General features: G+C 36.0%; 1 protein-coding gene across 1 annotated transcript in view; it reads right to left on the reverse strand.

The window, feature by feature from the left end:
* The window catches only part of LOC133653245 (plexin-A1-like), a 195125-nt gene that overhangs the window by 6942 nt on the left and 164877 nt on the right, over nt 1-23306 (reverse strand). Inside the window, exons 11-12 of the mRNA XM_062052325.1 lie at nt 17128-17264; nt 11852-12019 (exon numbers count right to left, since the gene is read on the reverse strand). Of these exons, the coding sequence (XP_061908309.1) occupies nt 11852-12019; nt 17128-17264 (305 nt within the window). The remainder of the gene's footprint in view (nt 1-11851; nt 12020-17127; nt 17265-23306) is intronic.

Consider the following 23306-nt stretch of genomic DNA (forward strand, 5'->3'; position numbering starts at 1 on the left):
GGACCCTATTGTATTTCTAGCATTTTATTATTACTATACCGCCGCCTCTTTGAGCTGTAATTTGACCCCCTTACACACACATCAGGACTGGCGAAAATTGCGATCTAATCAAAAAACCAAACCCCAAAACTCAAAATTGCGCTCTAGCGCCCTCTAGGAAGAAAACACAGACAAAACTGCCTCTAACTCCCAGTAGGAATGTCGTAGAGACATGAAACAAAACCTCTATGTAGGTTTCAATTAGACCTATATTTCATACACTGACAACCCCCAGCAAAAATCAACAGGAAGTTTGCAATTCCCCCTTCAAAACAAAAGTTGAGTTAAAACAGTCACCTTTTTTCAAACATTATCTCCTCTGAGCGCGTTTGTCGTGTCGGCTTCAAATTAGCACAGGAGAGAGATTGAACCCTTCTGATTAAAAGTTGATGAAAGAGTTTTAATTTTAAATTGCCTTTCAAATTGCTATTCTTGGTGTTGGCTTTTATCAAATACATTTCCCCAAAAAATGCGACTTACATATGTTTTTTTCCTTCTTTATTATGCATTTTCGGCCGGTGCGACTTATACTCCGGAGCGACTTATACTCCGAAAAATACTGTAGTTATTTTCCTTTGTGCTCTTATTTTGGTTCTATTTCCTGTTGGTTTTGCTGCACCTTCACTGTCTGTTTATGCCAGGGGTCCCCAAACTTTTTGACCCGGGGGCCGCATTGGGTTAAAAACATTTAGCCAGGGGCCGGGCTAAATATATATACACACACACACACACACACACACACATATGTGTATATATATATATATATATATATATATATATATATATATATATATATATATAATATATATATATATATATATATATATATATATATATATATATATATATATATATATATATAAAATCAGGGCCGGCCCGTGGCATAGGCCGTATAGGCAAATGCTAAGGGCGCCGTCCATCAGGGGGCGCCACGCCAGTGCCACAAATGTTGGAGAAAAAAAAAAAAAAAGTTGGTACTATTATTTCTAAATACAAAAAATAATTCCACGTTAATTAAAATGCCAAGTAAAGCCTATTTAATAGAAATATTATTTGTTACAACATTACGCCCCCCCCCCCCCCCCACCCCCCCCTCCCTTCCCGTATCATGACTCTTTTTAGACGTCACCTCATCAAAAAAACAACACAAGATGTCAAAACGGCCAAAACTGTCAGGTGCCCAGGGAAGAAAAATAGAAAAGAAGAGGAGGAGAAACGAGAAAAAGACAGAGGTAGCAGGGAGGTAACGTTAGCCTACATGAAATTATTTGTCTGTTACAGACTGTGATAGTAACCTGGCTTTTTAGCATCAAGCTAATGTTACATGATTCGGCAATTGCTAATCAATAAATAGCTAGTTCTGTTTTAACGTCGGGTTAATATTGTGGAGGGGGCTAAATTGTTATGGAAAATAATAATGTAACGTTAGGTAATTACAGTACTCCCACCTTACTTTCCTCAGAGACATTTGTATTAGATCTTTTAAGCAGGTGTTTTTTGTTGACATTGTTATTGCCTTCTGGTTAGCTAATGTTTGCCCTGCAGGTAATAGTCACTTTTCCACCCCTTTATATATTAGGTATAGTTGTAAGCCTAGTTGTTAAAGTGCACATCATTAATGTTAATTAAGCAATATCACATGAGAGGGAATGCTGTTTTTTAATTTGAGCACTGCTGTGATTCGGTTAAAGATAATCATAACATAACATTCTCATATAATATATTATACTGTTACTTTGCATTCTGCTATTCAGCATTTCACTGTAATGATGACAATAAATTGATTGTTAGATATTCATTTTTTATTTTTTGTATTCATTTATTTATTCTTTTTTTTTTTTATATCTTGTTAACTATTCTGATTGTTAATTTGCTTTCTTTAAGTAAAAAAAAGGTCAAAGACAAAGCCATTCAGTTTTTTGTGAGTATATACACTTCACTGCCGAAGTGGGGGGGCGCCACCTAAAATCTTGCCTAGGGCGCCAGATTGGTTAGGGCCAGGCCTGTATAAAATATCATTGCAGATTAGACAAATTGCCTTTTCCTTACATTGAACAAAAATAGTCATATGTCCCCTGATGTTTAAAAACTCTGCACTGAGTCTATTTTATGTGTCCGTCATTTTTTTCTCCCTCTTGCACTAATTGACTAATTGCACTTGCCGCGCGCTCACCCGACACTGCGACACGAGCGTGATGTCGACACGTTATCGATGGAAAAATGCATTTTTAGACAATATGATTTGCCTGAGCAACTGGGAGACCCCAAGAGTAACAAGCGGTAGAAAATGGATTGATGGATGGGCTAGAAAGGACAGATTTAATTTTTTTTTTTTTTTTTTTTTTTTTTTACTCAGGACTACCCGCGGGCCGGATTTTGGACGCTGGCGGGCCGTAGTTTGGGGACCCCTGGTTTACGCCTTCCTGCCAGCGCACCTGTTTTTTAATTTCTAATGAAGTCTACTTAGGTTCACCTGTTGCTCCCTGCCAGCGCTGGATGTTTGCCTTTTTGTCAGCGTGCCGGAGTTACTCCGCTGCCAACTCCATGCCTTGCACTACGAGCCTTTTGTTTCTGGTCTTTTTTCCCTCTCCAAGTAAAACTCTTCGACCTGCACGCCGCCTTCTGTCACTGCATCCTGGGGTCACGCCACCAGGCATCATGGTACAATATGAGTGCAGAACACAAAAACAATGGAGCGAGTCCCATTATCGACTACAAGCTATTCTGCTTTACAAACTATACTTATGTGTGCACTCAATGATAATTGATCATGCATTCAGCTCAGCCCTAACCAATCTGGCGCCCTAGGCAAGATTTTAGGAGCCCCCCCCCCCCAGTCCCCCCCACATCGGCAGTGAAGTATTACAGTCTAATAATAAAAACATGATTCCAGGAATAAAATGAAATGATATAATATAGATGAAAAACCAAGGAGATATATGTATGATGTTAACTGATATGCAAATTAGATTAGATTCAATTTATTGTCATCATTACAGTGAAATGCTGAATAGCAGAATGCAAAGTAACAGTATAATATATTATATGAGAATGTTATGTTATGATTATCATTAACCGAATCACAGCAGTGCTCAAATTAAAAAAACAGCATTCCCTCTCATGTGATATTGCTTAATTAACATTAATGATGTGCACTTTAACAACTAGGCTTACAACTATACCTAATATATAAAGGGGTGGAAAAGTGACTATTACCTGCAGGGCAAACATTAGCTAACCAAAACGCAATAACAATGTAAACAAAAAACACTTGCTTAAAAGATCTAATGCAAATGTCCCTGAGGAATGTAAGGTGGGAGTACTGTAATTACCTAACGTTACATTATTATTTTCCATCACAATTTAGCCCCCTCCACAATATTAACCCGACGTTAAAACAGAACTAGCTATTTATTGATTAGCAATTGCCGAATCATGTAACATTAGCTTAATGCTAAAAAGCCAGGTTACTATCACATTCCGTAACAGACAAATAATTTCATGTAGGCTAACGTTACCTACCTGCTACCTCTGTCTTTTTCTCGTTTCTCCTCCTCTTTTCTCTTTTTTCTTCCCTGGGCACCTGACAGTTTTGGCCGTTTTGACATCTTGTGTTGACTTTTTTATGTGGTGACGTCCAAAAAGAGTCATGATACGGGAAGGGAGGGGGCGCACCGTGCGGGGGGGAGGGGAGGGGGGTGTAATGTTGTAACAAATAATATTTTTATTAAATAGGCTTTACTTTGCATTTTAATTAACGTGGGATTATTTTTGTATTTAGAAATAATAGTACCAACTTTTTTTTTCTTTTTTTTTTTTTTCTCCAACATTTGTGGCACTGGCGTGGCGCCCCCTGATGGACGGCGCCCTTAGCATTTGCCTATAGGGCCTATGCCACGGGCCGGCCCTGATTCAGCTTGCCATTCGCCGCCGCCAATAGGGATGAGGCCATTAAAGAGAAGTTTAAAAAGTAAGCAATGCAAAAGATGCCACTGCAGATACATACGGCTTCCATTTGGAAGAACTGAAAGAAAGGACGTGAGTAGCAAAAGGACCAGAAGTGGCTTCTCTAACCTTCAGTCTTTCCTCTTTTGGATCCCAAATGAACACTTGTCATTGACTTATTTGAAGTGCTCCGTCTTCATCTAAATGGTTCTTCATCCCACTTGTACAATGATGGCGCACTAGACCCCCCCCCCCCCCCCCCCCGCTTCCAGCCCCCATCGCTTTAAATGCTTTTCATCACTCATCAGCGCTCCAGCAAAGTGCCAATTCTCCGCTGGCACGGCAAAAAAAAAGAAAAAAGTCAGACAATGAGGCAGAGATGATCCGATGTGATTTCACGTCTAATCGTCATGGTCGTACTTTGCTGGAGTGTGACGGTGACACTGTCAGAAACATGTCCGCTAAATGAACGTGTGCTATCATTTCCCCCTTTGTTGTAAACGGGGGTGGGTCTTCTTAAACCAGGGGCGTCCAAACTTTTTCCACTGAGGGCCGCGCACTGAAAAATCAAAGCAAGCGGGGGCCATTTTGATATTTTTTTATTCTAAAAACCAATACAATGTATGTATAAAAAATATACATTCAAGCCTCCACTCAGGCTTGATCCCGGAGACCCCAAATGGTTTTGGTGAAAAAAAATATTAAAAATGTGTCGCTATTCAGTATTATTATTTTTATTATTATTCAAGTTTTAAATCTCTAGATCAGGGGTCACCAACGCGGTGCCCGCAGGCACCAGGTCGCCCGTAAGGACCAGATGAGTAGCCCGCTGGCCTGTTCTAAAAATAGCTCAAATAGCAGCACTTACCAGTGAGCTGCCTCTATTTTTTAAATTGTATTTATTTACTAGCAAGCTGGTCTCGCTTTTCCCGACATTTTTAATTCTAAGAGAGACAAAACTCAAATAGAATTTGAAAATACAAGAAAATATTTTAAAGACTTGGTCTTCTTTTGTTTAAATAAATTCATTATTTTTTTTACTTTGCTTCTTATAACTTTCAGAAAGACAATTTTAGAGAAAAAATACAACCTTAAAAATTATTTTAGGATTTTTAAACACATGTACCTTTTTACCTGTTAAATTCCTCCCTCTTCTTTCCTGACAATTTAAATCAATGTTCAAGTAAATTTATTTTTTTTATTGTAAAGAATAATGAATAAATTTTAATTACATTTTTAATTTTAGCTTCTGTTTTTTGGACGAAGAATATTTGTGAAATATTTCTTCAAACTTATTATGATTAAAATTGAAAAAAATTATTCTGGCAAATCTAAAAAATCTGTGGAATCAAATTTAAATCTTATTTCAAAGTCTTTTGAATTTCTTTTAAAAAATTTTGTTCTGGAAAATCTAGAAGAAATAATGATTTGTCTTTGTTAGAAATATAGCTTGGTCCAATTTGTTATATATTCTAACAAAGTGCGGATTGGATTTTAACCTATTTAAAACATGTCATCAAAATTCTAAAATGAATCTTAATCAGGAAAAATTACTAATGATGTTCCATAAATTATTAATTTTTTTTTTTCAAAAAGATTCGAATTAGCTAGTTTTTCTCTTATTTTTTTCGGTTGAATTTTGAATTTTAAAGAGTCGAAATTGAAGATGAATTATGTTTCAAAATTTAATTGTCATTTTTTTCGTGTTTTCTCCTCTTTTAAATCGTTCAATTAAGTGTAAATATAATTTATTATTAATAATAACATAGAGTTAAAGGTAAATTGAGCAAATTGGCTGTTTCTGGCAATTTATTTAAGTGTGTATCAAACTGGTAGCCCTTCGCATTAATCACTACCCAAGAAGTAGCTCTTGCTTTCAAAAAGGTTGGTGACCCCTGCTCTAGATCAACATTAGGTCTATGTGTCAATATAACGTTTTTAAAGATTTAAGTTGTATGCTCTTTTTGTCAAAGAAAACCCTGTTTTTTTAATGGAAAAAAAACAAAATATGCAATATTTTCACCCAATAACATTTTTAAGAGGAATATTTGAGATTATATAATAATTGGAGCCTTAAAAAGGTCAATAACTCATAACAACATTGATTTTAATTCATTATTATTTTTTGAGCAATGACACAAATCCAGTGTTTCCCACATTCATTTATTTGTGGCGGCCCGCCACGAAAGAATTACGTCCGCCACAAATATTTTTTTTTTTTTTTTTTTTTTTTTTTGTCCTGTCCAGCTTCTCAGGCAAATCCTATAGTTGATGTAGATGCCCATATCGGCTGTTCAGATTTACTTTACAAAAGAGAAGTGTAGGATACTTCTCTTGTTGCCTTATTTGTATTTGACCACTACTGTTTTCTGTTTATTTGTTACTGACTGTGGCAGGACACCTCTGCTCTGTTTCACTTTATGTTGCTGGTAAATAATATGGTTGTAGTAGTAGGCTAAAGTTAAATTATTTAGTATGCATTAATTAAAGGGGCAGAGCTTTAAGAGACATTTTAGCTTTTATATTTTATAAGATATATTGTTTGTAAGAACCACAATTAATAAATATATTTCAGTGAATAACTTATTGTTCAAATCTGTATATAAATATGTACATAAAGTGTTGTAATTATATTGTAAAATGGATGGATGGATGGACGTTTAAAACAAAAATTGTATTAATTAGTAAGTATACATTTGTTTAGCCTTTTTAGAGAAAATCATATCATTGTAGTAAATTACGCAAATTACTCGATGATGCCATGATGACCACGCCTATAGCCACGCCCATAGCCACGCCCCCACCACCACAGGTATCTTGGCAGTTTATAGGAAACACTGAAATCACACTAAAATTATTGGGGAACCAAAAGGGTCCTACTCATTAAAGTGTTAAAAAATAAATTATACATTTTTTTTACTGTTTACTTTTAACACAATAATCTCGAGATCAACTTCAGATCTATCCGTCAATTATACGTTGTATTGTTGTTTATGTTTTTTTTTTGTTCGTTTTAGGCCCTTCTTTAAAAAATAAATAAATAAATAAATAAAATTTTTTATATGGCAAACACAAAATATGCAACATTTTCCCCAAAAAATATCTCAAAGTGGAATATTTAATGTGACTTAATTGGAGCCTTGGATAGGTCAATAATTCATAATGACATTGATTTTGATTCATTATTATTTGTTAAAGAAAGAAACAGCCTGCATGGCAGCTTAGTGTTATTAGAGTAAACATTGTAACATTTTCTTGTTACATTTCACCTGTTTGGTCTTTCATACCACTTTTTATGTTGTCATTGTCCACACGTTTATGTTGTCATTGTCCACACGTTTAAGTCAGGACTTTGGGAAGGCCATTCCAAAACCTCAAAATCAAAACATAAAAAGTGGTATAAAAGAGCAAACAGGTGAAATGTAACAAGAAAATGTTACAATGTTTCCTCTAATAACACAAAGCTGCCATTCTTTCTTAAAAAAAATAAAAGAATCAAAATCAATGTTGTTATGAATTATTGACTTATTCAAGGCTCCATTTACATCACGATGCATATTCCACTTGGAGATAGTTTTTTGGGAAAATGTTGCATATTTTGTGTTCGCCATTTAAAAAAACAGTTAGTTATTTTTTTTAATTTTTTTTTTGAGGGGCCTAAAACAAACAAACAAACAAAAAAAAAACAACAATAAAAATTATAATTGACGGATAGATCTGAACTAGGGATAAATGCGTTAAAATGTAATATCGGAAATTATCGGTATCGGTTTTTTATTATCTGTATCGTTTTTTTTTATTTTTTTTTAATTTTTTTATTAAATCAACATAAAAAACACAAGATACATTTACAATTAGTGCACCAACCCAAAAAACCTCCCTCCCCCCATTTCTTTCTGTTATCAATATTCTGGTTCCTACATTATATATCAATATATATCAATACAGTCTGCAAGGGATACAGTCCGTAAGCACACATGATTGTGCGTGCTGCTGCTCCACTAATAGTACTAACCTTTAACAGTTAATTTTACTCATTTTCATTCATTACTAGTTTCTATGTAACTGTTTTTATATTGTTTTACTTTCTTTTTTATTCAAGAAAATGTTTTTAATTTAGTTATCTTATTTTATTATTATTTTTAAAAAGTACCTTATCTTCACCATACATGGTTGTCCAAATTAGGCATAATAATGTGTTAATTCCACGACTGCATATATCGGTTGATATCGGTATCGGTTGATATCGGTATCGGTAATTAAAGAGTTGGACACTATCGGAATATCGGATATCGGCAAAAAGCCATTATCGGACATCCCTAATCTGAACTTGATCTTCAGACAATTGTGTTAAAAGTAAAAAAAAAATGTATGATTTCTTTTTTTTAAACTTTACTAAGCAGGACCTTTTTGGATCCCCAATCATTTTAGTGGGACTTTTTTTTTGAGTGTCATTGCTCAAAAAATAATAATTAATTAAAATCAATGTTGTTATGAGTTATTGACCTTTTTAAGGCTCCAATTATTATATAATCCAAAATATTCCACTGAAATTTTTTATTGGGTGAAAATATTGCATATTTTGTGTTTTTTTTCCATAAGAAAACAGGATTTTCTTTGACAAAAAGGGCATACAACTTAAATCTTTAACAACTTTATATTGACAGATAGACCTAATGTTGATCTAGAGCAGGGGTCACCAACCTTTTTGAAACCAAGAGCTACTTCTTGGGTAGTGATTAATGCGAAGGGCTACCAGTTTGATACACACTTAAATAAATTGCCAGAAATAGCCAATTTGCTCAATTTACCTTTAACTCTATGTTATTATTAATAATTAATGATATTTACACTTAATTGAACGGTTTAAAAGAGGAGAAAACATGAAAAAAATGACAATTAAATTTTGAAACATAGTTTATCTTCAATTCCGACTCTTTAAAATTCAAAATTCAACCGAAAAAAAAAAAGACAAAAACTAGCTAATTTGAATCTTTTTGAAAAAATTTAAAAAATAATTTATGGAAGATCATTAGTAATTTTTCCTGATTAAGATTCATTCTATAATTTTGATGACATGTTTTAAATAGGTTAAAATCCAATCTACACTTTGTTAGAATATATAACAAATTGGACCAAGCTATATTTCTAACAAAGACAAATCATTATTTCTTCTAGATTTTCCAGAACAAAATTTTTTAAAGAAATTCAAAAGACTTTGAAATACGATTTAAATTTGATTCTACAGATTTTCTAGATTTGCCAGAATTTTTTTTTTGAATTTTAATCATAATAAGTTTGAAGAAATATTTCACAAATATTCTTTGTCGAAAAAACAGAAGCTAAAATGAAGAATTAAATTAAAATTGATTTATTATTCTTTACAATAAAAATTAAAAAAATACTTGAACATTGATTTAAATTGTCAGGAAAGAAGAGGAAGGAATTTAAAAGGTAAAAAGGTATATGTGATTAAAAATCCTAAAATCATTTTTAAGGTTGTATTTTTTCTCTAAAATTGTCTTTCTGAAAGTTATAAGAAGCAAAGTAAAAAAATGTATGAATTTATTTAAACAAGTGAAGACCAAGTCTTTAAAATATTTTCTTGGATTTTCAAATTCTATTTGAGTTTTGTCTCTCTTAGAATTAAAAATGTCGGGCAAAGCGAGACCAGCTTGCTAGTAAATAAATACAATTTAAAAAATAGAGGCAGCTCACTGGTAAGTGCTGCTATTTGAGCTATTTTTAGAACAGGCCTGCGGGCTACTCATCTGGTCCTTACGGGCTACCTGGTGCCCGCGGGCACCACGTTGGTGACCCCTGATCTAGAGATTTAAACTTTGAATAATAATACAAATAATAATATTGAATAATGACACATTTTTTATATTTTTTTGACCAAAACCCTTTGATCAAGCCTAAGTGGAGGCATCAATGTATATTTTTTTAAACATATATTTTATTGGTTTTTAAAATAAAAAATATCAAAATGGCCCCCGCTTGCTTTGATTTTTCAGTGTGTGGCCCTCAGTGGAAAAAGTTTGGACACCCCTGGTGTAAGTTAAATCATCCTCCAAACCCTTAAAGCAGCCGTGTCAAACTCAAGGCCCCGGGGGCCAAATGTGGCCCACCACATCATTCTATGTGGCTCACGAAAGCCTGGAAATAACATGCGTTAATAAAATGCTTAATCTTTTCTTACTAAATATATTTGTTATTTCCCTTTTGACATTAAAAACCATGCATTGCATGCAATTGCATATCTTTTAAAATTCAATATTATCAAAATCAAAAAATAATATAATGTACTCCAAAAATATTTTTTGTTAAAGTAAAGATAAATACTGTATTTAAATATCTGCTTGACTATAGGGCTGCAACAACTAATCGATTAAATCGATTATAAAAATAGTTGGCGATTAATTTAGTCATCGATTCGTTGGATCTATGCTATGCGCATGCGCAGAGGCTCCTTTTTTTAATTTTATTAATTAATTTATTTTTTATTTTTTTTTATAAACCTTTATTTATAAACTGCAGCATTTACAAACAGATGAGAAACAATAATCAAAATAAGTATGGTGCCAGTATGCTGTTTTTTTCCCAATAAAATACTGGAAAGGATAGAAATGTAGCTTGTCTCTTTTATCCGATTATTAATCGATTAATCGATGTATTAATCGACAGATTAATCGATGATCAAATTAGTTGTTAGTTGCAGCCCTACTTGACTTATGATTTCAAAACAAATTATTAATTAAAGTGTACACTGTAAAAATAACAATAGATTTTACGGTTAAATTCGGCCGACTGAGTTTTGTACCATCAAATCCACTTTGGTACTGTTTTTTTCCCATATACAGTAAGACACTAAAACATTAAAAAACAAACAAACAAAAAACATTAAAACAACAAGATTTTACGGTAAAATAAAAATAAAACATGGTATTGTGGCCTACATTTTTGTTTCATCTGACCCCTTTCCTCCAGAAGGTCTTACCGTATTTTTCGGAGTATAAGTCGCTCCGGAGTATGAGGTGAACGGTACTTTGGGCTGTGGGATTGAGTGTGTTGTGTGGATGTTTGAGTTGTATTAGCGGGTTATATGGACGGGAGGGGGGAGGTGTTTGTTATGCGGGATTAATTTGTGGCATATTAAATTTAAGCCTGGTTGTGTTGTGGCTAATATAGTTTATATATGTCTTGTGTTTATTTACTGTTTTAGTCATTCCCAGCTGAATATCAGGTCCCACCCGCCTCTCACAGCATCTTCCCTATCTGAATCGCTTCCACTGCCCTCTAATCCTTCACTCTCACTTTCCTCATCCACAAATCTTTCATCCTGGCTCAAATTAATGGGGAAATCGTCGCTTTCTCGGTCCGAATCGCTCTCGCCTGCTGGCGGCCATGATTGTGAACAATGTGCAGATGTGAGGAGCTCCACAACCTGTGACGTCACGCTACTTCCGGTACAGGCAAGGCTTTTTTTAATCAGCGACCGAAAGTTGCGAACTTTATCGTCGATGTTCTCTACTAAATCCTTTCAGCAAAAATATGGCAATATCGCGAAATGATCAAGTATGACACATAGAATGGATCTGCTATCCCCGTTTAATAAGAAAATCGCATTTCAGTAGGCCTTTAAGCGTACAAATGGAAGTTCACCTCAACTTCTGCCAACATCAAAGGAACAACTGCACCCACAGTAGGACTCTCTCTGTCTAACGCAAGTGTCAACTCTCACCTGGAAATTCAAATTGCGGTGTGATCCGCTTTTGATCCGTCTTAAGATGTTTAGATTTGATGCTATTTAATAGTATTTAGGACATCACCATGCTTCAGTTCATTGTAGTCTCAGCACGCTTACCTGGCGATGCTCCAGTCGGGTTCAATCTTGAGCACAGTGGGGTCCTCGGTGTAGTTAAACTTGACCTCCGGGTTTCTGAGCTCAGCGTGGTCTATGTCCACCAGGACAGGCGCGCTTCCTGGTGCCAGGCCAGCTGGCGTTACGCACACAATCTCATGGGCGTTCCTCCTAGATTGGACGGACAAACATGGGCAGATGGCAGTTTGATCCGATATCACAGTGGGTTTTTTAGAAAGTTTTTAAACCAAAGAAAAACATGTTCTTTAACCCGCTAAAACAAGGTCACAAACGTTCAAAGGCACACTTTTTTTCCCTACCTGATTATGTTCAACGTGGAGACTTAGTGCACCTGTACTGTATCGAATAATCTGATTGTAAATACATGCCTCTAAATCAGGGGTCACCAACGCGGTGCCCGCGGGCACCAGGTAGCCCGTAAGGACCAGATGAGTAGCCCGCTGGCCTGTTCTAAAAATAGCTCAAATAGCAGCACTTACCAGTGAGCTGCCTCTATTTTTCAAATTGTATTTATTTACTAGCGAGCTGGTCTCGCTTTGCCCGACATTTTTAATTCTAAGAGAGACAAAACTCAAATAGAATTTGAAAATCCAAGAAAATATTTTAAAGACTTGGTCTTCACTTGTTTAAATAAATTCAGTATTTTTTTTTACTTTGCTTCTTATAACTTTCAGAAAGACAATTTTAGAGAAAAAATACAACCTTAAAAATGATTTTAGGGTTTTTAAACACATATACCTTTTTACCTTTTAAATTCCTTCCTCTTCTTTCCTGACAATTTAAATCAATGTTCAAGTAATTATTTTTTTTTTATTGTAAAGAATAATAAATAAATTTTAATTTAATTCTTCATTTTAGCTTCTGTTTTTCCGACAAAGAATATTTGTGAAATATTTCTTCAAACTTATCATGATTAAAATGCAAAAAAATTATCTGGCAAATCTAGAAAATCTGTAGAATCAAATTTAAATCTTATTTCAAAGTCTTTTGAATTTCTTTTAAAAATGTTGTTCTGGAAAATCTAGAAGAAATAACGATTTGTCTTTGTTAGAAATATAGCTTGGTCCAATTTGTTATATATTCTAACAAAGTGCAGATTGGATTTTAACCTATTTAAAACATGTCATCAAAATTCTAAAATTAATCTTAATCAGGAAAAATTACTAATGATGTTCCATAAATTCTTTTTTTAATTTTTTCAAAAAGATTCGAATTAGCTAGTTTTTCTCTTCTTTTTTTCGGTTGAATTTTGAATTTTAAAGAGTCGAAATTGAAGACAAACTATGTTTCAAAATTTAATTGTCATTTTTTTCGTGTTTTATTCTCTTTTAAACCGTTCAATTAAGTGTAAGTATCATTAATTATTAATAATAACAGAGTTAAAGGTAAATTGAGCAAATTGGCTATTTCTGGCAATTTATTTAAGTGTGTATCAAACTGGTAGCCCTTTGTATTAATCACTACCCAAGAAGTAGCTCTTGGTTTCAAAAAGGTTGGTGACCCCTGCTCTAAATTATGTCAATCAATCAAATTACCGAGCTAAAAAAACCCAAGCTCTCAGCCCGATAGCCAGCACTGCTCTTAAAGGCCTACTGAAAGCCACTACTACCGACCACGCAGTCTGATAGTTTACATATCAATGATGAAATCTTAACATTGCAACACATGTTAACTTATAAAGTGCTTTTTTAAATTTCCCGGGGAACTTCCGCTTGAAAACGTCTATGTATGATGACGTTTGCGCGTGACGTCAATAGTTAAACGGAAGTATTCGGACACATTGTATCACAATACAAAAAAGCTCTGTTTTCATCGCAAAAATCCACAGTATTCTGGACATCTGTGTTGGTGAATCTTTTGCAATTTGTTTAATGAACAATGAAGACTGCAAAGAACAGGCTGAATAAGTGTACGTTATATGAGGCATAAATAACCAACTGGTATGTTAACGTAACATATTATGGTAAGAGTCATTCAAATAACTATAACATATAGAACATGCTATACGTTTACCAAACAATCTGTCACTCCTAATCGCTAAATCCCATGAAATCTTGTACGTCTAGTCTCTTACGTGAATGAGCTAGATAATTGTATTTGATATTTTACGCTAATGTGTTAATCATTTCACACATAAGTAGGGTTGGGTATCGAGTATCGATTGGAACCGGGACTAACTTTCCGATTCTCCCGGAATCGTTCAAAAGTTTAAATGTCGATTCCTATTTTCGATACCCAGTCAGCCGACCGGAAAAAAATATGTCCGCCGAACCGGAAGAATTAGCCGCTGAACACCAACGAAGAAGCGCCTACCGCCGGAAGTGTTAGCATAAGCCGAGCGAGTCAGTCAAGCTCAAGCATGGATAGCGGGCGTCGGCGGTCGAAAGTGTGGCTTTACTTTATAAAAAAAAAATGAAATAACCGCGAAATAACAGAGCTCCATGTCCATCAAGAAAGGAGTGGAGAGAGAGCTGCAGATGTACCAGGACGTTCCACCGATACTTATGTCTGACGACCCTGCTACATGGTGGTGGTCCGGTGGCCCATCAGTGGGAGCACGGTAACATTTTTAAGTACTTGCAGCATCATACACTTGTGTGTGTAAATGTGTTTTCATGAGGTTTCCTGCAGCATCATACACTTATGTGTAAAGGTGTTTTCGTGAGGTTTCCTGCAGCATCATACACTTATGTGTAAATGTGTTTTCATAAGGTTTCCTGCAGCATCATACACTTATGTGTAAATGTGTTTTCATAAGGTTTCCTGCAGCATCATACACTTGTGTGTGTAAAGGTGTTTTCACGAGGTTTCCTGCAGCATCATACACTTATGTGTAAATGTGTTTTCATGAGGTTTCCTGCAGCATCATACACTTATGTGTAAATGTGTTTTCATGAGGTTTCCTGCAGCATTATACACTTATGTGTAAATGTGTTTTCATGAGGTTTCCTGCAGCATCATACACTTATGTGTGTAAAGGTGTTTTCATGAGGTTTCCTGCAGCATCATACACTTATGTGTGTAAAGGTGTTTTCATGAGGTTTCCTGCAGCATCATACACTTATGTGTAAATGTGTTTTCATGAGGTTTCCTGCAGCATCATACACTTATGTGTAAATGTGTTTTCATGAGGTTTCCTGCAGCATAATACACTTATGTGTAAAGGTGTTTTCATGAGGTTTCCTGCAGCATCATACACTTATGTGTAAATGTGTTTTCATGAGGTTTTCAAAAATAAAGCTCTCTTGAGGAAAGTGTACCCCTGGGAAAATGTATTCATAATTTATAATATTTATATTCAAGTTCATAGATTTGATATTTATATTCTAGTTGAAAACAGCCCTGTGAGGAATTTATAGTAAAGTTCATAAAAAGTTAATAGAATTAAAATTGATGGAGAATGTCAGACTATTTCATTCAGAAAGACTGTAGGTTAGCTAGCTCATTTAAAATATCCTAAACTTTTTTTTGACCCTGCCTCTTAAAAAAAACGGAATCGAGAATTGTCAGGAATCGGAATCGGAATCGAAACAAAGAATCGGAATCGTTCAAATTCAAACGATACCCAACCCTACACATAAGTCGCTCCTGAGTATAAGTCGCACCCCCGGCCAAACTGTGAAAAAAACGTCGACTTATAGTCCGAAAAATACGGTAACTGTTATTTGAATACGATATAAAACACTAGATTTAGACATACATTAAAAAAGATGTCAACACTTGATTTCTATTTACTTAAATGTGGCAATAAAATGCTTGGAGTTAAATTTATATATATATATATATATATATATATATATATATATATATATATATATATATATATATATATATATATATATATATATATATATATATATATATATATATATATATATATATATATATATATATATATATATATATATATATATGTCATAATTAGATTATCCAAAAAAATAATGCTCAATACCGTGGTAGAGCGTAATATGTATGTGTGGGGAAAAAATCACAAGACTATTTCATCTCTACAGGCCTGTTTCATGAGGGGTTTCCTCAATCCTCAGGAGATTTTAATGGAAGCATTCACATACCATGGTTTGTATAGGGCACAGAGCGGGTGGGTACAGGCAGGCGTGGGGGCGTGGTGATTGGCTCATGTGTTACCTAGGAGGTGTTTCCTTCTGTGACGGCATGCTGATACAATTTCGCTGCGCTTGTTGAGGGATGACAAGTCTGGACTGTATATAATAAACAGTTTAGGTTGCATCTTTTGTTACCACTGTTGTACGGTGTGCTGGATGCAAGAATTTGCCATGTTATTGAGTATTCAACATTATTGTCTTTGAGATTCCAAATGTGTTTGCTGAGTTCAGTAGTGTTCCGCAGGCTTTTGCATCATGAAAGAAGCCTTGTGATTGTTCCATCTGGCTTTGAATTGTCCCTCAGTTAATCCTACGTATGTGTCGGATGTGTTAATGTCCTTGCGTGTTACCTTTGCTTGGTAAACGACTGATGGTTGTAAGCACCCCCCGTATATATATATATATATATATATATATATATATATATATATATAGGATGGAGATGGTTATACACATGCAGTATATGTGCAAATGTTCTATACAGTGTTATAATAATATAACATTAATGTGTCAAGGACGCTCGGGGCGTAGCATGTTCCATTGAGTGCAGTTCCGCTAAGCTAGGTACTATAAGTAACAGACGTGGGCATGTATGCATTCAAACGTACTCCCCTATTGACAAGCCAGGCTAAAGAAATCCACAATTTCCACATTGCCATACACTTGTCACCATAGCAACCCCCTTTTAAAAGCCAGCAACCTTGATAAGATGCTCCAAACAGTGGAGGTCTGACAGATAAAGACGGGGTTGCGCTGCAGTGGAATCAGCCGGATTTACCGCCGTGCAGAAGCGACTGCGGCAACATCAAAGCTCGCAGTAACAGTAGTGGCTTCAACACAGATTAGCAGCTGGGGGGGGTGTGGGGTGGGGGGGCTACGTTTGACATGCATGCAACTGTTGTGATAGCCGAGAATGCTTTTTTTTTTTCTCGGCTGCCTGAGATTAAGGGAAAAAAATAAAGCTGTAGGCTGAGTGATGCGGTGTGCCTGCGAGCAACATTTACACACCTGCCAACTGCCGACACGGTTTTAGAAGCACACCTCATCGTTCGCGGCGGGGACATTACGACTCTCACATACCATTATTTGCTCGCATGTCATTTCCACGGTTACATGCGGGCTCCTTGAACCTACTTTTTGAAGAGGCAGGGTTGCGGCCCAATGCTGACGGAAACGGAGCTGCCCGCGTTGAGGTAGCTCCCCTCGATCGTCACGCGGGTGCCCCCCGAAATAGGTCCCTGAGAAGGCTGGATACGAGTGAAGAACGGCGTCTGGGGAAGACAGGAGACAATTGGTATCACGTTAGGACAGGGGTCAGCCACCAGAAATGTTGAAAGAGCCATATAGGTGAGGGCCGACATCCGGGCAACTGAACTACATACGGGTTCTTCGAGCCATAGCAACCAGACTGGCGTTGAAAACAAACCGTTGCCATTACTCTTTAACCTGTCGACCTACGCTGGTTAAACCCGTCATTCTGCCTCCAAAATGCCAAAAAACGGTGTTGTTTTTGGTTGTGCTAACCACAACCGGAAACAGGGAAAACAAAGGTTGTATTTTGTTCTGCCAAAGCGTGATAAAAGCCCACAGAGACGAGACAAATGGCTCGCAGCTTTACACCGGGAAAACGAGGACGGTTCTCAGTGGAGTCCCCCAAAGTCCCGGGTCGTGTGTTCGGATCACTTCGTTTCTGGTAAATATAAGGAACAAAAATCCACCTACTTAACCACAACTTGGCTATACCGTCCGTGCTAATGTACTTGTTGAATTTGTACCTTATAACGTTCGACAGCTGAAGTTGTTGTTGTACAAAAATAACATGTGATACTATATAGTACAGGGGTCACCAACGTGGTGCCCGCGGGCACCAGGTAGCCCGTAAGGACCAGATGAGTAGCCCGCAGGCCTGTTCTAAAAATAGCTCAAATAGCAGCACTTACCAGTGAGCTGCCTCTATTTTTTAAATTGTATTTATTTACTAGCAAGCTGGTCTCGCTTTGCCTGACATTTTTAAATCTAAGAGAGACAAAACTCAAATAGAATTTGAAAATCCAAGAAAATATTTTAAAGACTTGGTCTTCACTTGTTTAAATAAATTCATACATTTTTTTACTTTGCTTCTTATAACATTTAGAAAGACAATTTTAGAGAAAAAATACAACCTTAAAAATGATTTTAGGATTTTTAAACACATATACCTTTTTACCTTTTAAATTCCTTCCTCTTCTTTCCTGACAATTTAAATCAATATTCAAGTATTTTTTTTTAATTATTGTAAAGAATAATAAATCAATTTTAATTTAATTCTTCATTTTAGCTTCTGTTTTTTCGATGAAGAATATTTGTGAAATATTTCTTCAAACTTATGATTAAAATTCAAAAAAAAAAATCTGGCAAATCTAGAAAATCTGTAGAATCAAATTTAAATCTTATTTCAAAGTCTTTTGAATTTCTCTTAAAAATTTTGTTCTGGAAAATCTAGAAGAAATAATGATTTGTCTTTGTTAGAAATATGGCTTGGTCCAATTTGTTATATATTCTAACAAAGTGTAGATTGGATTTTAACCTATTTAAAACATGTCATCAAAATTCTAAAATTAATCTTAATCAGGAAAAATTAATAATGATGTTCCATAAATTCTTTTTAAAATGTTTTCAAAAAGATTCAAATTAGCTAGTTTTTGTCTTCTTTTTTTCGGTTGAATTTTGAATTTTAAAGAGTCGAAATTGAAGATAAACTATGTTTCAAAATTTAATTGTAATTTTTTTCATGTTTTCTCCTCTTTTAAACCGTTCAATTAAGTGTATATATCATTAATTATTAATAATAACATAGAGTTAAAGGTAAATTGAGCAAATTGGCTATTTCCGGCAATTTATTTAAGTGTGTATCAAACTGGTAGCCCTTCGCATTAATCAGTACCGAAGAAGTATCTCTTGGTTTCAAAAAGGTTGGTGACCCCTGATATAGTCCATAGCCTAGCTAGCTATTTTCGAAAACCGGTTTCGTTTAAATTTGCACTTAACAGTTGGGTTTTTAAAAACCAATAAACCCTATAATTTTCATGTTGCCATTTAATCAACTTGTCAAGACAGTCGCAAAATGCTGTCTGCAAGACTTTTCAATACAAAGACATATATTTTGTACATTATTCGCCTGCTGTACTGCGCCTTCATAAGGCTACAACTTACAAGGACCGGGCTACTAGGGGTCAGTCTGCTTTCTTTTGGGGTTTTTTGCCGGACATTCCAGTATTATTTACCCGTAATTTTGGTATTACTTTCCTTATTAGGTTATTTTTCCACCTCCCCCTTCTCTGTTTAAACTCTTCTTTGTTGTACTTAAACAATACATGTAGCCCTCAAATCTCTCAATATTTTATACACTAACCCTTGATCTTGTTGTTGATCACTTCCGCGTCTCTTTCTTAGTAGCGCGCAGGCTAAGCTAACTAGCAAGCTAAGCTAAGCCTGAGAAGCTTTAAAGTTCACTGAGACGAGTCTGACGCAAATAATACATTTTCGTTTTTTCACACGATATGCGAGTAAGTAAAAATGCGTAAATGAAGGATTCTGAGTGTTGAAACTATTTCGATGGTGGAAATATACGACTGCCAGCCATTTTAAGTCCTCAAAACATCCATTAAAACAGTGCACAAAAATTGTTTTTCAATAAACACATACTTGCCAACCTTGAGACCTCCGATTCCGGGAGGTGGGGGGTGGGGGGTGGGGGGGTGGGGGGGGGGGGCAGAGGTGTGGTTGGGGGCGGGGGCGTGGTTGCGGGCGTGGTTAAGAGGGGAGGAGTATATTTACAGCTAGAATTCACCAACTCGAGTATTTCATATATATATATATGTATATACTGTATATATATATGTATGAAATACTTGACTTTCAGTGAGAATTCTAGCTATATATATATATTTATTTTATTATACATATAAATAAAATAAATACTTGAATTTCAGTGTTCCGGAGGCTACCCAGTAGATGGCAGTATTGTCCTTTTTTAAGAGTGTCACAACATTGCTGTTTACGGCAGACGAAAACGTGACTGCTGTTGTTGTGTGTTGTTACCGCGCTGGGAGGACGTTAATGAAACTGCCTAACAATAAACCCACATAAGAAACCAAGAACTCGCCCTCGATCATTCTACAGTTATAACGTGATTGGGCAGGCACGCTGTTTATATCGTGGGAAAGCGGACGTTAAAAACAGACTGTCGCCGCTGTCCCCACTCAGGTCCGCATTGAGCTGGAGGGGGCGGAGCTGGAGCTCCGGCTGAATTCCGGGAGTTTATCGGGAGAAAATTTCTTCTCATTTCTTCTTATCAGGAGAGGCGCTGAATTCCGGGAGTCTCCCGGTAAAACCGGGAGGGTTGGCAAGTATGATAAACATCTTAGTATCAAATTGAACCACTTTCCACCTTAATATTGATTGATATAAACAAGTTAAACCGTTTACTTACAGACTTATCTTTTCCAAGAGCTTTTGTAAGAGCTAACAACTTGTCTACTTCTCAATTGTCTCATGAACTGAACTGACATCGTCAACCCGGAAGTGCCCAAACTAATGAAGCGTAGTATTTTCATATCGCCACAAGGTGTCAGTAAGAGTCCACAATCAAATGGGCATAACATTAGTGAATGCATGAATAATAAATAAATAATATACCATGGTAAGTAAATAAATATTAAATACATAAATAAACTTTATCTAAAAAAAACAACAACAAAATAAATTAAAAACGGGTTCAAGATGTTCATCATAATTATTGTTCTGTGTACTTTGTGAAGACTTGTAGTTCAGTCTCTTAAACTAAATTATGTTGGTGCTTTGTTTGATTTCTTTGCTTAATCCATTCCATAATTTAATTCCACATACTGATATACTAAAGGTTTTAAAGGCCTACTGAAAGCCACTACTAGCGACCACTCAGTCTGATAGTTTATATATCAATGATGAAATCTTAACATTGCAACACATGCCAATACGGCCGGGTTAACTTATAAAGTGACATTTTAAATTTCCCGCGAAACTTCCGGTTGAAAACGTCTATGTATGATGACGTATGCGCGTGATGTCAATGGTTGAAACGGAAGTATTCGGACACCATTGAATCCAATACAAAAAGCTCTGTTTTCATCTCATAATTCCACAGTATTCTGGACATCTGTGTTGGCGAATCCTTTGCAATTTGTTTAATGAACAATGAAGACTGCAAAGAAAAAAGCTGTAGGTGGGATCGGTGTATTAGCGGCTGGCTGCAGCAACACAACCAGGAAGACTTTGAGTTTGGATAGCAGCCGCGCTATCCGACGCTAGCCGCCGACCGCATCGATCAGGTGAAGTCCTTCGTCGCGCCGTCGATCGCTGGAACGCAGGTGAGCACGGGTGTTGATGAGCAGATGAGGGCTGGCGTAGGTGGAGCGCTAATGTTTTTATCATAGCTCTGACGAGGTCCCGTAGCTAAGTTAGCTTCAATGGCGTCGTTAGCAACAGCATTGCTAGGCTTCGACAGGCGGCACAGCATTAACCGTGTGGTTACAGGTCCAGTGTTTGGTTCGGTGTCTACTGATAGTAGTATTGTTGATCTGCTGTCTATCCTTCCAGTCAGGGGCTTATTTCTTTTGTTTCTATCTGCATTTAAGTACGATGCTATCACGTTAGCTCCGTAGCTAAAGTGCTTCACCGATGTATTGTCGTGGAGATAAAAGTCACTGTGAATGTCCATTTCGCGTTCTCGACTCTCATTTTCAAAAGGATATAGTATCCGAAGTGGTTTAAAATACAAATCCGTGATCCACAATAGAAAAAGGAGAAAGTGTGGAATCCAATGAGCCCTTTTACCTAAGTTACGGTCAGAGCGAAAAAAGATACACCCTGCACTGCCTCTCTAGTCCTTCACTCTCACGTTCCTCATCCACAAATATTTCATCCTCGCTCAAATTAATGGTGTAATCGTCGCTTTCTCGGTCCGAATCGCTCTCGCTGCTGGTGTAAACAATGGGGAAATGTGAGGAGCCTTTCAACCTGCGACGTCACGCTACTTCCGGTACAGGCAAGGCTTTTTTTTATCAGCGACCAAAAGTTGCGAACTTTATCGTCGATGTTCTCTACTAAATCCTTTCAGCAAAAATATGGCAATATCGCGAAATGATCAAGTATGACACATAGAATGGATCTGCTATCCCCGTTTAAATTAAAAAAAATCATTTCAGTAGGCCTTTAAAGGTAGAAAAGCGCTATACAAGTATAACCCATTTTATTTATGTATCATTCATTATGGTGCAGACTAGCAGTGATACGCTCGGTCTTGTTTTCAACCATTTCTTTCTTCAATGAATTTTATCCACAATGTGTTTCAATGCTTGGAAAAACATCGTTATGTCCATCTCTAGCTACAAGCTAATGCTAGCGAGTCAGACCGGATGTTTTTGGTCGGATCTTACGGGTTTCACTATGCAGTGTTTCCCACACATTCATTTATTTGTGGCGGCCCGCCACGAAAGAATTAAGGCCGCCACAAATAGATTTTTTTTTTTTTTTTTTTTTTGTCCTGTCCAGCTTCTCAGGCAAATCATATAGTTGATGTAGATGCCCATATCGTCAGTTCAGATTTTTATTTGTTACTGACTGTGGCAGGACACCTCTGCCTCTGTTTCACTTTATGTTGCTGGCAAATAATATGGTTGTAGTAGTAGGCTAAAGTTAAATTATTTAGTATGCACTAATTAAAGGGGCAGAGCTTTAAGAGACATTTTAGCTTTTATATTTTTATAAGATATATTTTTTGTAAGAACCACAATTAAATATATTTCAGTGAATAACTTATTGTTCAAATCTGTATATAAATATGTACATAAAGTGTTGTAATTATATTGTAAAATGGATGGATGGATGGACGTTTAAAACAAAACTGTTATTATCAATTAGTAAGTATACTTTTTTTTAGCCTTTTTAGAGAAAACATATCATTGTAGTACATTATGCAAATTACTCGATGATGTCATTGTGACCACGCCCATAGCCACGCCCCCACCGCCACAGGTATCTTGGCGGTTTATTGGAAACACTGCTATGACATTCGCTATGTCAACCGGCCTTGAGTAAACGAGACAGCTGGTATCCCGAACAACTTGTTAGCTTAAAGTTAAGTTCAAGTTAAAGTACCAATGATTGTCCTAGAGTGTCCGCCCTGAGATCGGTAGGTTGTGAGTTCAAATCCCGGCCGAGTCATACCAAAGACTATAAAAATGGGACCCATAACTTACTATGAATTGATTAACGTGGACCCCGACTTAAACAAG

This window comes from Entelurus aequoreus, linkage group LG07, assembly GCF_033978785.1.
Source record: "Entelurus aequoreus isolate RoL-2023_Sb linkage group LG07, RoL_Eaeq_v1.1, whole genome shotgun sequence".
Taxonomy (NCBI): Eukaryota; Metazoa; Chordata; class Actinopteri; order Syngnathiformes; family Syngnathidae; genus Entelurus; species Entelurus aequoreus.